The sequence below is a fragment of the Scomber japonicus genome, chromosome 20, assembly GCF_027409825.1.
Source record: "Scomber japonicus isolate fScoJap1 chromosome 20, fScoJap1.pri, whole genome shotgun sequence".
Taxonomy (NCBI): domain Eukaryota; kingdom Metazoa; phylum Chordata; class Actinopteri; order Scombriformes; family Scombridae; genus Scomber; species Scomber japonicus.
Genome location: NC_070597.1, coordinates 736,494 through 752,329, shown reverse-complemented (window position 1 = coordinate 752,329; position 15,836 = coordinate 736,494). Strand labels below are relative to the sequence as shown.

The 15,836-nt window shown below is 42.4% G+C and overlaps 1 protein-coding gene across 1 annotated transcript in view; it reads left to right on the top strand.

Annotated features, from left to right (window-relative positions):
• LOC128381796 (scavenger receptor cysteine-rich type 1 protein M130-like) overlaps positions 1 to 15,836 on the top strand; it is a 53,564-nt gene that overhangs the window by 4,910 nt on the left and 32,818 nt on the right. Inside the window, exons 5-12 of the mRNA XM_053341831.1 lie at positions 137 to 418; positions 2,093 to 2,398; positions 4,677 to 4,961; positions 6,804 to 7,109; positions 7,253 to 7,534; positions 10,332 to 10,637; positions 10,879 to 11,166; positions 13,460 to 13,765. Of these exons, the coding sequence (XP_053197806.1) occupies positions 137 to 418; positions 2,093 to 2,398; positions 4,677 to 4,961; positions 6,804 to 7,109; positions 7,253 to 7,534; positions 10,332 to 10,637; positions 10,879 to 11,166; positions 13,460 to 13,765 (2,361 nt within the window). The remainder of the gene's footprint in view (positions 1 to 136; positions 419 to 2,092; positions 2,399 to 4,676; positions 4,962 to 6,803; positions 7,110 to 7,252; positions 7,535 to 10,331; positions 10,638 to 10,878; positions 11,167 to 13,459; positions 13,766 to 15,836) is intronic.

Sequence of the window (15,836 nt, the reverse complement as noted above, 5' to 3'; positions counted from 1 at the left end):
AGGAGCTGCAGCTTTGATTTGTCTTCATTTCTGTTCTAATGAAACTCACTTTATTATTTTACTGATGACTCTCTTGTTTCTGTTCTAATGAAACTCACTTTATTCTTTTACTGATGACTCTCTTGTTTCTGTTCAGAGCCTGTCAGGTTGGTGGGAGGATTCCGTCGCTGTCTAGGTACACTGGAGGTAAAACAGGGAGAGTGGAGACCAGTGAGTTACTCTGTCTGGTCCCTGAAGGAAGCAGATGTAATATGTAGATATTTGGACTGTGGCTCTGCTGTATCAACAAGAACCAGATATAAAGACTCACGTATATCTGTATGGGAGATCAGATCTGACTGTCTTCATTCTGGATCTGCACTGAGGGAATGTGTATCACCAGATTCCTCTTCCTACATCCAGGAGATCACCTGCTCAGGTAAGTCCATCAGTGACATCATCTCTGACAGTAATATTTTCCTTCCTCTGTCACAGTTATAGTTGGTGGTTTCCATTGGACTGAACTGTAAACTTATCCAGGACGACAGCATCCTAAAGGGTAGAGAAGTTAGCTTGTTCCTGGAGGCTCATTGATTCAAACTGAGACAATCTGCACCTTTAAGGATATTCACACTACAAGAGAAAGCAGCAGTAGTAGCAGTTTACAGTTACAATATACTGTATGTATATGGTATTTAATCATTTGTATGAACACAGTGTAAACAGAGCAGTTAGCTGCTCTCTGTCAGCTCAGTGTCAGAACCATGATCAGATGTACTGACTTCACACTAGGGATTAGTTTCATTAGGATTTCATCAATACTACTACTCTTATCAATACCACATATTAATCCAGTTCTCCAGTGATCAGCCAGAGGATGAGCACAGATTATCTGAAATGCTGACTGGAGCTGCATCAGTGGGGATGATGGAAGTAGAGGTTGGAGAGACAGCAGCAGAATCAGAGGCTGAGGTCCCAAGTTCCCTGGAACAGGTGGTGTTGGTATGTGCAGGTCCGAAGATGACTGCATCCATCTGCGTTTCTGCCTCATACATTTTGTAGAGAATAGAGATTCGTTGCTCCAATTTATAGAGCTTGTGGCAGAGACAGACACGGCTCTTACAGCCTGGTACGGAGTAAGTGAAACCATGGTTGACTCTGTACCCCACTTGCTTCTTTCGATCCAGACACCAGATGAATAAGATGGTTTGTCTAGAATACTTTATTTTCTGAGATGACGTGGGTCTAAATGTATTTTGTGAGAAAAGTGGCTTGAAAAATGTAAAAAGTTAAATGTAAAACTCAATATGTGGGAGAGCTTTATGGCGGAACAGACAGTTCTCTGTAGTCTGAGCTGAGGTCTGATAGCATGAGCTGCTACTGCTGAAAGCAATAATCTGACAGAGGAAAACAGGAGGAGTCTAATTCAGATTAGCTGTAGCTTCATCCATTATTCTACTGTGAACAGAGTTATGAGGGGCGTGACTACCTAATAACAGAGAGACTCCTCCTTCTAAACTTCTACATCTTCTTTTATATGCTTTGGGGTATTTCTGCCTTAATTGACAGCTGATGGTGGAGAAGTAGACAGGAGACAAGGGGGAGAGAGAGGGCTATGAAATGTACCAAAGGTCAGAGTTGAATCAGGGACGTTGTGGTTATGTGGTGCTGTAACCATTCAGCTACCACGGTGCTCTGATCTTCTTTATTTTCTGATATCATGCATTGCTGTCCACCACAGTGTCATTCTTCATGTTACAGAGGTCTGTCTGTATTACTGGTTTTTATGTTGTTTGTCTGAAACTTTCTGTTGCTGCCTGTCTTGGCCAGGACACTCCTGCAAAAGACAAGTTTAATCTTAATGAGGTTTTCCTGCTAAAATAAAGATTCAGTAGAAAACAGAAACCTTCTACCACAAGATGGTGCCTGAATAAGACATTTTAAAATCATACAGATAACATGAACTATTTCCTGTATATAAAGAGTTGAGTCAGGGTATGAATGTGCTCTCTCTCTTTATCAGTTGTTACTTTCAAATTCAGAAAACACTTTATTGGTATGAATGTTGCAGTTAAATATTCCCAAAACTAATGATGGTCCTCTCTCTCTCCAGACTCTGTCAGGCTGGTGAATGGGACTAGTCTGTGTTCAGGCAGACTGGAGGTGAAGTCTGAGCAGTCGTGGTCCTCAGTGTGTGAAGCTGACTTTGACCAGCAGGATGCAGAGGTGGTCTGTAGGGAGCTTAGCTGTGGGGCTCCTTCAGTCCTCCAGGGGGCGCTCTATGGAGAAGTGGAGGCTCCAATGTGGGCCAAAGAGTTCCAGTGTGGAGGCCATGAGTCTGCTCTCCTGGACTGTAGAAGATCAGACTCAGCTAGAAGAACCTGCTCACCTGGTGAAGCTGTTGGACTCACCTGCTCAGGTAGAAGAGGAGCTGCAGCTTTGATTTGTCTTCATTTCTGTTCTAATGAAACTCACTTTATTCTTTTACTGATGACTCTCTTGTTTCTGTTCTAATGAAACTCACTTTATTCTTTTACTGATGACTCTCTTGTTTCTCTTCAGAGCCTGTCAGGTTGGTGGGAGGAGCCAGTCGCTGTGCAGGTACACTGGAGGTGAAACAGGGAGAGTGGAGACCAGTAGATTACTCTGACTGGACCCTGAAGGAAGCAGATATAATATGTAGATATTTGGATTGTGGCTCTTCTGTTTCAACAAGAAGCAGAGAAGAATACTCACGTAGATCTGTATGGAGGATCAGATCTGACTGTCTTCAGTCTGGATCTGCACTGATGGACTGTGTATCATCATCAGATTCTTCTTCCTCCATCGTGGAGCTCACCTGCTCAGGTAAGTCCATCAGTGACATCATCTCTGACAGTAATATTCTCCTTCCTCTGTCACAGTGATAGTTGGTGGTTTCCATTGGACTGAACTGTAAACTTATCCAGGACGACAGCATCCTAAAGGGTAGAGAAGTTAGCTTGTTCCTGGAGGCTCATTGATTCAAACTGAGACAATCTGCACCTTTAAGGATATTCACACTACAAGAGAAAGCAGCAGTAGTAGCAGTTTACAGTTACAATATACTGTATGTATATGGTATTTAATCATTTGTATGAACACAGTGTAAACAGAGCAGTTTGCTGCTCTCTGTCAGCTCAGTGTCAGAACCATGATCAGATGTTCTGACTTCACACTAGGGATCAGTTTCATTAGGATTTTATCAATACTACTACTCTTATCAATACCTCTTATTGATCTGGTTCTTCATCAATACTCATCAGCTCTTTAACATTATAGTAATATTATTACTATATTAAAATTATCATTAATGAAGGTCATGAATCCACAACAGGACTATAATGTATTTATATTTTAGAGTTAAAAATACAGAGTTTGCTGACATCCACATACAAACAACATCGTCCTGAATGTCGAAAAACCCAAGGAGATAGTTGTTGACTTCAGGAGGAACCGGCACAGTCACACACCACTCCTCATCAACAACAGGCCAGTGGAGGAAAACAACAGCACCAGGTTCCATGTCGTGCCAAAAAACAGAGACTATGTCCTGCTGTCTTCACACCGAAACTCTTGTAAAGACAGCTCTGCAGTGCCTGATGAGGAGAGCACACCTCCCACTGCCATCTTGACCACTTTTTACAGAGCTACAATGGAGAGAATACTGAACAGCTGCATCTCTGTGTGGTTGGGAGCCTGTAGTGCTTCAGAGTGGAAGTCTGTTCAAATAGTGGTGAGTACAGCGGAGAAGATCATTGGGACTTCACTTCCTCCCATCCAGGAAATTGCACAAAACGTTATGTGATCAGAGCTCACAACATCATACAAGACCCCTTCCACCCCCACTATGGACCGTTCTCCCAACTGGCCTCTGGCAAGAGATTTTGCAGTATTCGTAGCAGAACAACCAGATTCTGCAAAAGATTTTTTAATCAAGCCGTCAGTTTGTTGAATTCCCAGAAATCCTCCAACCTACGCACACTCACAATGGACAGTTCCATGGATTGTGCAGTTTACAGTCTATAGCCGTGCAATTATGTTTAAACTGAATGACAAATTAAATCTATCTTATCAAAATATTTCTTTAGATAAAGACTTGAGTCAGGGTATGAATGTGCTCTCTCTCTTTATCAGTTGTTACTTTCAAATTCAGAAAAAGCTTTATTGGTATGAATGTTGCAGTTAAATATTCCCAAAACTAATGATGGTCCTCTCTCTCTCCAGGCTCTGTCAGGCTGGTGAATGGGACTAGTCTGTGTTCAGGCAGACTGGAGGTGAAGTCTGAGCAGTCGTGGTCCTCAGTGTGTGAAGCTGACTTTGACCAGCAGGATGCAGAGGTGGTCTGTAGGGAGCTTGGCTGTGGGGCTCCTTCAGTCCTGCAGGGGGCGCTCTATGGAGAAGCGGAGGCTCCAATGTGGACCAAAGAGTTCCAGTGTGGAGGCAATGAGTCTGCTCTCCTGGACTGTAGAAGATCAGACTCAGCTAGAAGAACCTGCTCACCTGGTAAAGCTGTTGGATTCTCCTGCTCACAAGGTAGAAGAGGAGCTGCAGCTTTGATTTGTCTTCATTTCTGTTCTAATGAAACTCATTTTATTGTTTTACTGATGACTCTCTTGTTTCTGTTCTAATGAAACTCACTTTATTCTTTTACTGATGACTCTCTTGTTTCTGTTCAGAGCCTGTCAGGTTGGTGGGAGGAGCCAGTCGCTGTGCAGGTACACTGGAGGTGAAACACGGAGAGTGGAGACAAGTTAGGAGTAACTCTGACTGGACCCTGAAGGAAGCAGATGTAATGTGTAGATATTTGGACTGTGGCTCTGCTCTTTCAACCAGAAGCAGAGAAGAATACTCATACAGATCCGTATGGGAGATCAGATCTCACTGTCTTCATTCTGGATCTGAGCTGAAGGAATGTGTATCATCAGATTCCTCCTCCTACATCCTGGAGGTCACCTGCTCAGGTAAGTCCATCAGTGACATCATCTCTGAGAATTAGGCTGCGTTCACACTGCAAGCCAAAATCCGATTTTTAGCCAATTTAGATTGGAACCAGATGCTCTTATGAAGTCAGAACAGTCATAAATCACATGAAATCCGATTTTTGCAAACTAGATTGAAACCACCATTGGGAGGAAGTTTGGACATATGTGTCTGAGTCTGAACAGCTCCAAACACTCAAATCGGATTTGACTGTCCGTGACGTCTCTCTACGTCTCTATGCGATGTCACTCTATGCGACACAAGACCCGCACTTATTCCAGTTGTTGTTGCTAGGTGATATCACTGGAGGCAAGGGAGGACGTCGAAAACATCAGTCCTTGGACAGAGGACCAAACCATATTCTTAATCTTTGGGGAGATAGCTCCATTCAAGGGAAGCTCGAGGGTTTATTGTTGCTGACGCTGTTGCAATTATATGACATCACACAATACACGCTAGGTGACACCTCTGCTCCGACAACGTTGTCACAGCAACCTGTCAGATTGGTCATTAATGTGGCCCAGTCTGAACAGAGCCACATCCGATTTGGAAACTTGCTAAAACCAGTTTGGTCAGTCAGTCCTAAACATCGGATTTGAGAAGGAATCAGATTTGAATCAGATTTGCCTGCAGTGTGAACGCAGCCTTAGTTGGTGGTTTCCATTGGATTGGAATACAGAACAGGACGATAATGTATTTATATTTTAGAGTTAAAAATACAGAGTTTGCTGACATCAACAACAATGTTTACAACAGTGTCACAATATGAACTCAATAATATCTCCATGGAAACAAGCAGAACCCAAAACCAGGTTTTACCATCCAATAATCTCATTCCTTGTTTTCTTCAAGTACTGATAAAAGAACTGAGCTTAAAAATACCTCAGGTTTTTAAGTGTTTAATACTGGTTCCAGTTCAGAAGCAGGTTTCAGGGGGCATCCCTGCCTCAGACCAGTGTTAATAATTACAGTTCAATCAGGAAAGACCAGAGAATGAAGTAAAAGTAATTGTTTATGATACAGATGATACTCATGAGTAGGTATATTCAAAGCCACTTGGTGTTTGGACTCTGCATGGAGAGTTTTAGAATCAAAGGACATCTGTCCCGAGCAGCAGTAAGATAGTTCCCCCCATGGACTTCAGACAGTGGTGGAGGCTGATGACTTCAATCAATCAATCTCAGGCCAAATCACAAGAATCATCTTGAGGCACTTTTTTTTCTAATTCAGATTAGCTGTAGCTTCATCCATTATTTCTGCCCCAATTGACAGCTGATGGTGGAGAAGTAGACAGGAAACAAGGGGGAGAGAGAGGGGTATGAAATGTACCAAAGGTCTCCAGTCAGAGTTGAATCAGGGACGTTGTGATTATGTGGTGCTGTAACCATTCAGCTACCACGGTGCTCTGATCTTCTTTATTTTCTGATATCATGCATTGCTGTCCACCACAGTGTCATTCTTCATGTTACAGAGGTCTGTCTGTATTACTGGTTTTTATGTTGTTTGTCTGAAACTTTCTGTTGCTGCCTGTCTTGGCCAGGACACTCCTGCAAAAGACAAGTTTAATCTTAATGAGGTTTTCCTGCTAAAATAAAGATTCAGTAGGAAACAGAAACATTCTACCACGAGATGGTGCCTGAATAAGACATTTTAAAATCATACAAATATCTTGAACTACTTTCTGTAGATAAAGACTTGAGTCAGGGTATGAATGTGCTCTCTCTCTTTATCAGTTGTTACTTTCAAATTCAGAAAACACTTTATTGGTATGAATGTTGCAGTTAAATATTCCCAAAACTAATGATGGTCCTCTCTCTCTCCAGACTCTGTCAGGCTGGTGAATGGGACTAGACTGTGTTCAGGCAGACTGGAGGTGAAGTCTGAGCAGTCGTGGTCCTCAGTGTGTGAAGCTGACTTTGACCAGCAGGATGCAGAGGTGGTCTGTAGGGAGCTTGGCTGTGGGGCTCCTTCAGTCCTCCAGGGGGCGCTCTATGGAGAAGTGGAGGCTCCAATGTGGACCAAAGAGTTCCAGTGTGGAGGCAATGAGTCTGCTCTCCTGGACTGTAGAAAATCAGACTCAGCTAGAAGAACCTGCTCACCTGGTAAAGCTGTTGGACTCACCTGCTCAGGTAGAAGAGGAGCTGCAGCTTTGATTTGTCTTCATTTCTGTTCTAATGAAACTCACTTTATTCTTTTACTGATGACTCTCTTGTTTCTGTTCTAATGAAACTCACTTTATTCCTTTACTGATGACTCTCTTGTTTCTGTTCAGAGCCTTTCAGGTTGGTGGGAGGAGCCAGTCGCTGTGCAGGTACAATGGAGGTGAATCAGGGAGAGTGGAGACAAGTGAATCCCTATCACTGGACCCTGAAGGAAGCCGATGTAATATGTAGATATTTGGACTGTGGCTCTGCTGTATCAACCAGAAGCAGAAATGAAGTCTCAGACAGATCTGTATGGAGGATCAGTTCTGATCGTCTTCATTCTGGATCTGCACTGAGGGATTGTCTATTATCATATTCCTCTTCCTCCATCGTGGAGCTCACCTGCTCAGGTAAGTCCATCAGTGACATCATCTCTGACAGTAATATTTTCCTTCCTCTGTCACAGTGATAGTTGGTGGTTTCCATTGGACTGAACTGTAAACTTATCCAGGACGACAGCATCCTAAAGGGTAGAGAAGTTAGCTTGTTCCTGGAGGCTCATTGATTCAAACTGAGACAATCTGCACATTTAACCTCTTAACGCACGCTGTTCCGTCTACGGGACGGGACGGATGTTAGGAGGTAGCCACACGTTCTTCTGAATGTTTTAAACACCAACCCTTAAACATATATATTCATGCCGTACATTGTTAGAAAGCTTAGATTCTCCTGATTCATTCAAGATCACTCACGAATTATATGGTTGCTCACAGCAGTAATAGTATTAGCGGTTAGCTCGGCTAGCCCCTGAGCTAAGTAAGAAAAGCTATAATGCCTACATACCTTCAAAGTCTTCCCTTTATCCACAACGATCATCTTATGACTCAGGACTTTCTGTACAGCTCGCCAAGTATCCATTCTTGTGAAATATGAAATCCGTTTCCATAAAACCGAAATACTTTCCTCAATATGTCAACATGTATTTAGTCCAACACGTAACGTAATAACACAAATAACAAACCATATACGGTCCGTTTACGTCATTTCCTGACCTGCACGTCCATCTCAGAGTACACGTGACTAGATATTTACGACCGCGAGCCTCTTCAGCTATGACGACACCACACACCAGCCAATCAGTGCTCAGGGTTAGGCAGTACATGTCTCCAAAGCCAATGAGGACATGTGACCGACAACAATGACGACATGGCTTTGATTGACTGCTGTTCCAGCCTATGGAAATATTCGGTGAAATGAAGTTAATAATCTTTTAGCCAATAGTCAGAGGTTTCCAACGGTGTATGACACTATGCTATTAGGTTTGGCTGTCCATAAACAAACTCCAAGCGTAACCGGCGTGCGCCCGGTGCATAAAAGAGTTGAACCATATATCATTACGCACTCGGCATTTTGGTACACGGTTGGTTCTTCTTCGACTTGACATATGACTTATAGCAAAATAAACAGATAGATAGATAGATAGATAGATAGATAGATAGATAGATAGATAGATAGATAGATAGATATGGCCAAACAAAAAAATATGGTTATATGTAATAATAATAATAATAACTAGAAAATTCCAGGGACATTTTGAGTGCCACGGGGCTACTGCAGGGACGAGTACACAATTTATTTTTTCCTTATGAATGTACTTTATTCTCAACTTAACTTCCCTGAAAATATTAAGTGAATGTTAATCATATATAAGCATAAATAATATTTATTTAAACTTATTAATTAAAGTCTACTTCATTTTTTCCACCGACAGGAACATCACTGTTATGAAATTATGAAATAAATCTTCAAATCATTTAGAGAGTAGATTTTATTATACTTTTTATTTTAAATTACTTGGTTGTATGAGATTATATTATGTACATTTTGTTCATCTTCTATTGATAAATGTTGAATCTTTTTATATACCACAAATCATAAAACTACAATACAAAACAATAAAACTATTTATTGTGTCCTCAGTAAACATGAATTAATCACTCCATTCAAATGAATTAGCTCAGTTAACTGGCAAAACAGACAGACAGGAAGAATTAGCCAATCACAAAGAAGTAGCTCAGTTTCTGCCCAGCGACAGGTTGCTAAGGCCCTGCGGTTGCTAAGGTCAGCTAAGGCCCTGTGGTTGCTAAGGGCAGCTAAGGCCCTGTGGTTGCTAAGGGCAGCTAAGGCCCTGCGGTTGCTACGGCGATTTGAGAATCTGCTTGGAAAGAATTCTCAAAATTCTGAAGAATCTGGCTTCTGACAAGCTCCCGAACAATTGCAAACTGTGAGAAAACCGTAACTCCTGTCCAAAAACCGAAAACACTGTGAGAGACACAGAAGCCGGCAGATTCTGACAGTGTTTATTTTATTCACATATTTATTAAAATGAGCGAGTAAGCTCAATGTGAACACAGAGTGAGATTCTTTTGAAAAAAAAAGACCATTACATTAGGGTCAATGGGGAGCGAGACAGGTATTGCTACCTGTCTCTGCCCCCCCACCCCCGTTTAATCCCAACACTGATGTCTACATTTTGACAAAAAATTATTTGTCGCCTTTTCACGATTTTGACGTGAGCTCGAGTTAAAAATGTGCTTCTCTCACTCAAGCTAACTGTCGTTTCCACTCTAACTTTGAAGAAAAAGTGATTTCCACTCCTCGTTTGCTCATAGTTTGAAAACGTTATGTTTTATGGGAAACAGTTTGGTATTTTTTCAGAGAGCAGAAGTTTTTCTCTGTTTTAAAGTTTGAATCACATTTCTATATGACCGAGCTAGGGGAATCTTTTTTGTGGTTATAATTTTTGTGGTTTGAAAAAAAATTCCCATTCATTTTCAATAGAGATTTTCCCACAGTATTTTGGGAATAACTTTGGGAAAATTGGAATTTCAACTCCAAAAGTCATAGCTCCTCCGACAACAATCCACAGAGATCCGGGTGGCTTTGAGATATACATATATAATACTATGCATCTGTTAAAAGTCGCGTGTGAAAGAAGAACTACCTAAACTGATAATAATGAACACCCAGCGGCTATACGCAAGCTCTATTTGGCACAGCCTGTCAGGAGTAAACCTCAGACTCAAAAAAATACATACGAAAAAGCACAAAACAGGAGATTTAAGACCGACTGCACAATCGAGTGTCGCCATGATCCTGAGGAAGTTAAATATTCCCAAAACTAATGCTGGTCCTCTCTCTCTCCAGACTCTGTCAGGCTGGTGAATGGGACTAGACTGTGTTCAGGCAGACTGGAGGTGAAGTCTGAGCAGTCGTGGTCCTCAGTGTGTGAAGCTGACTTTGACCAGCAGGATGCAGAGGTGGTGTGTAGGGAGCTGGACTGTGGGGCTCCTTCAGTCCTCCAGGGGGCGCTCTATGGAGAAGTGGAGGCTCCAATGTGGACCAAAGAGTTCCAGTGTGGAGGCAATGAGTCTGCTCTCCTGGACTGTAGAAGATCAGACTCAGCTAGAAGAACCTGCTCACCTGGTAAAGCTGTTGGACTCACCTGCTCAGGTAGAAGAGGAGCTGCAGCTTTGATTTGTCTTCATTTCTGTTCTAATGAAACTCAGTTTATTCTTTTACTGATGACTCTCTTGTTTCTGTTCTAATGAAACTCACTTTATTCTTTTACTGATGACTCTCTTGTTTCTGTTCTAATGAAACTCACTTTATTCTTTTACTGATGACTCTCTTGTTTCTGTTCTAATGAAACTCACTTTATTCTTTTACTGATGACTCTCTTGTTTCTGTTCAGATCCTGTCAGGTTGGTGGGAGGAGCCAGTCGCTGTGCAGGTACACTCGAACTGAAATATGGAGAGTGGAGACCAGTCAGTGGCAAATTCTCTGACTGGACTCTGAAGGAAGCAGCTATAATATGTAGATATTTGGACTGTGGCTCTGCTGTATCAACAGAAAGCAGACATGAAGCATTAAACAGACGTGTATGGTGGATCAGATCTAACTGTCTTCAGTCTGGATCTGCACTGATGGACTGTGTATCCTCACAGGTTTTTCACACCATCGTGAAGGTCATCTGCTCAGGTAAATCCATCAGTCACATCATCTCTGAAAGTAAAAATACCTCAGGTTTTTAAGTGTTTAATACTGGTTCCAGTTCAGAAGCAAGTTTCAGGGGGCATCCCTACCTCAGACCAGTGTTAATAATTACAGTTCTCTGTAGTCTGAGCTGAGGTCTGATAGCATGAGCTGCTACTGCTGAAAGCAATAATCTGACAGAGGAAAACAGGAGGAGTCTAATTCAGATTAGCTGGAGCTTCATCCATTATTCTACTGTGAACAGAGTTATGAGGGGCGTTACTACCTAATAACAGAGAGACTCCTCCTTCTAAACTTCTACATCTCATTTTTTCCTGCTCCTGAACTTTTCTCTCCACCACAGGGTCATTTATCATCCTACCATAAGAAATAACATGAACTATTTTCTGTAGATAAAGACTTGAGTCAGAGTATGAATGTGCTCTCTCTCTTCATCAGTTGTTACTTTCGAATTCAGAAAAAGCTTTATTGGTATGAATGTTGCAGTTAAATATTCCCAAAACTAATGATGGTGTGGTGAACTTTATCACCCTCCGAGTGAGAAGAATGGATGAAAGACCAAGTCGAAGTTCCTTGAGTTTTCTTTATTACCAATTATCAATTAGAACCCTGCCTAGGTCAGTGGAGACAGACCTTTGTCAATTTGAGAATGAAGTGTCCCTGTCCAATGGAGCCTCATTCTGTCTTCTGTCTCTGTCTCTGTCTGTAAGATCTTTTATACCAAAGTTACACCCCACAAATGTATACAATTTCCCAGACATGAGCACTCTGCATCTCATCCTTAAAAGGGCACAATCTATACTTGTTTATATTCCAAATTCCAATGCCTTTACCATTTGACAACCTCTAGATATTAATGACCATTATACTGAATGGAACCAGATTTCACATGAAGACACTGACTGTTATATAAACTATACTTTAAGGCCTACACACAGAGACAGAACTTTAGCTTAAAAATACAATAATAGAAATACATAGAAATACATAGCAGAAAATACACTACAATGGTCCTCTCTCTCTCCAGACTCTGTCAGGCTGGTGAATGGGACTAGTCTGTGTTCAGGCAGACTGGAGGTGAAGTCTGAGCAGTCGTGGTCCTCAGTGTGTGAAGCTGACTTTGACCAGCAGGATGCAGAGGTGGTCTGTAGGGAGCTTAGCTGTGGGGCTCCTTCAGTCCTCCAGGGGGCGCTCTATGGAGAAGTGGAGGCTCCAATGTGGACCAAAGAGTTCCAGTGTGGAGGCAATGAGTCTGCTCTCCTGGACTGCAGAAGATCAGACTCAGCTAGAAGAACCTGCTCACCTGGTAAAGCTGTTGGACTCACCTGCTCAGGTAGAAGAGGAGCTTTAGCTTTGATTTGTCTTCATTTCTGTTCTAATGAAACTCACTTTATTCTTTTACTGATGACTCTCTTGTTTCTGTTCTAATGAAACTCACTTTATTCTTTTACTGATGACTCTCTTGTTTCTGTTCAGAGCCTGTCAGGTTGGTGGGAGGAGCCAGTCGCTGTGCAGGTACACTGGAGGTGAAACAGAGAGAGTGGAGACCAGTGAGTTACTCTGACTGGACCCTGAAGGAAGCAGCTGTAATATGCAGACATCTAGACTGCGGCTCTGCTGTTTCAAGAAGCATAATTAGAGCCCCACGTAGACCTGTATGGAACATCAGATCTGATTGGCTTCATGTTCGACATACACTAAAGGACTGTGTATTATCAGATTCATCACACTTAACTGTGAAGATCACCTGCTCAGGTAAGTTCATCGGTGACATCATCTCTGACAGTAATATTTTCCTTCCTCTGTCACAGTGATAGTTGGTGGTTCCCATTGGACTGAACTGTAAACTTATCCAGGACGACAGCATCCAGCATCCTAAAGGGTAGAGAAGTTAGCTTGTTCCTGGAGGCTCATTGACTCAAACTGAGACAATCTGCACCTTTAAGGATATTCACACTACAAGAGAAAGCAGCAGTAGTAGCAGTTTACAGTTACAATATACTGTATGTATATGGCATTTAATCATTTGTATGAACACAGTGTAAACAGAGCAGTTTGCTGCTCTCTGTCAGCTCAGTGTCAGAACCATGATCAGATGTACTGACTTCACACTAGGGATCAGTTTCATTAGGATTTCATCAATACTATTACTCTTATCAATACCACTTATTGATCTGGTTCTTCATCAATACTCTTATCAATATCAATAAAAAAGCTTTATTGGTATGAATGTTGCAGTTAAATATTCCCAAAACTAATGATGGTCCTCTCTCTCCAGACTCTGTCAGGCTGGTGAATGGGACTAGACTGTGTTCAGGCAGACTGGAGGTGAAGTCTGAGCAGTCGTGGTCCTCGGTGTGTGAAGCTGACTTTGACCAGCAGGATGCAGAGGTGGTCTGTAGGGAGCTTGGCTGTGGGGCTCCTTCAGTCCTGCAGGGGGCGCTCTATGGAGAAGTGGAGGCTCCAATGTGGACCAAAGAGTTCCAGTGTGGAGGCAATGAGTCTGCTCTCCTGGACTGTAGAAGATCAGACTCAGCTAGAAGAACCTGCTCACCTGGTAAAGCTGTTGGACTCACCTGCTCAGGTAGAAGAGGAGCTGCAGCTTTGATTTGTCTTCATTTCTGTTCTAATGAAACTCATTTTATTGTTTTACTGATGACTCTCTTGTTTCTGTTCTAATGAAACTCACTTTATTCTTTTACTGATGACTCTCTTGTTTCTGTTCTAATGAAACTCACTTTATTCTTTTACTGATGACTCTCTTGTTTCTGTTCTAATGAAACTTACGTTATTCTTTTACTGATGACTCTCTTGTTTCTGTTCAGAGCCTGTCAGGTTGGTGGGAGGAGCCAGTCACTGTGCAGGTACACTGGAGGTGAGACATGGAAAGTGGAGACCAGTGAATGGCGAATTCTTTCAATTGACGCTGGATGAAGCAGATGCAATCTGTAGATATTTGGACTGTGGCTCTGCTGTTTCAACAAGAAGCAGAAATGAAGCCTCACGTAGAACTGTATGGACGATCAGATCTGAGTGTCTTCAGTCTGGATCTACACTGAAGGAATGTGCATCATCAGCTTACTCTTCGTCCATTGTGGAGATCACCTGTTCAGGTAAGTCCATCAGTGACATCATCTCTGACAGTAATATTTTCTGTCCTCTGTCACAATGATATTTGGTGGTTTCCATTGGACTGAACTGTAAACTTATCCATGGAGCCAATGAAGTTGCTGCAGGGCAGGAGTGATGTGTTCAATAAAGGGACTTCTGATGATGATACGAGCGGCTGTGTTCTGAACCAGTTGGAGTTTATGAAGAGATTTCAGAGGAAGACCAAAGAGGAGAGAGTTACAGTAGTCCAGACGAGAGGGTAGGGTTAACTCTAACTCCCCCCTCCAGCCCTGGCCCTGATCAGGCTGTTTACCAGGATAGCGGTGCAGGTTGGTGAAAGTGAGGGACGGAGATGATTGATGTTACGTAGATGGAAGTATGCAGACCGAGTAACGCTATAGATGTGGGCTTCGAAAGATAATGTGCTGTCCAGGATGACACCCAGGCTTTTTACCTGAGGGGAGGAACAGTGGAATAGTTGATGGACTTGGAGAAAGTGTTGAATGTTGCTAAGGTTGATCTGGTACTGATGAAGAGGACCTCAGTTTTTTGGCTGTTGAGGTTAAGAAAGTTGAGTGAGAGCCATGATTTAATTTCCAGTAAGCAGTCGGATAGAGCTTTTTGTGGCAGAGTGGAAGTAGGCTTAGTGGTAAGATAGAGTTGGATATCATCAGCGTAACAGTTTCCTGAGAATGTGACCAAGAGGCAGAAGATAAATAATGAACAGGAGGGGGCCAAGGACAGAGCCCTGAGGAACACCGCTAGAGACTGGAGAGGAGCCGGATCTCAGGTTCTTGAGTTGAACAAACTGTGTACGGCCAAAGAGATCTGCTCTGAACCAAGCCAGGGTTGGTAACATACAATAATACATCATCAGGATAGCGTGATATTCTGTATTCAGTGTCTCCTAACTGAACACAAGAAAGCCCTTGTTGGTCCCTTATAACCTCTGCAAGTGGCTCGAGCACAAATGCAAATAATAAAAGGGAGAGGGGACAGCCCTGATGTGTACCTTTACCCAAAGGGAAAACATCTGACACTGAACCATTTACCAAGACCCTCGCAGCCGGAGACCTGTACAGCACTTTATCCCACCCAACAAATCCAGGACCTAAACCAAACCTGTTCAGAACATCAAATAGATACTGCTACTCGACTCAATCAAATGATTTTTCAGCATCGCGTGAAACAGCAAGAACTTAGATTTTTGCGAAAATTGTACAACATTTAAAAGTCGTCGGATATTTTTTGACATTTGACAAAAATGGGCAACACCTCATTCAACCTCCTAGCCAGAAGCTTGGCTATAATTTTACAATCAACCCCCGAGCAAGCTTATGTTACTGTTACTCTTACTGTCTTGCCAATGGACTCTTTCTTTTTTTAGCAGCTGTGTAAGAAATGATACCCTCCATATCTCAACCCTGCCCCCACAACATAACGGTATTACCTGTCTGGTATCATTCTGGCGGCCTGTCAGCATAAAGACTCTACTGCCCCAAGCTCTGGTGCGCTTGGTGGAATTTATCACGACTTTTAGCACC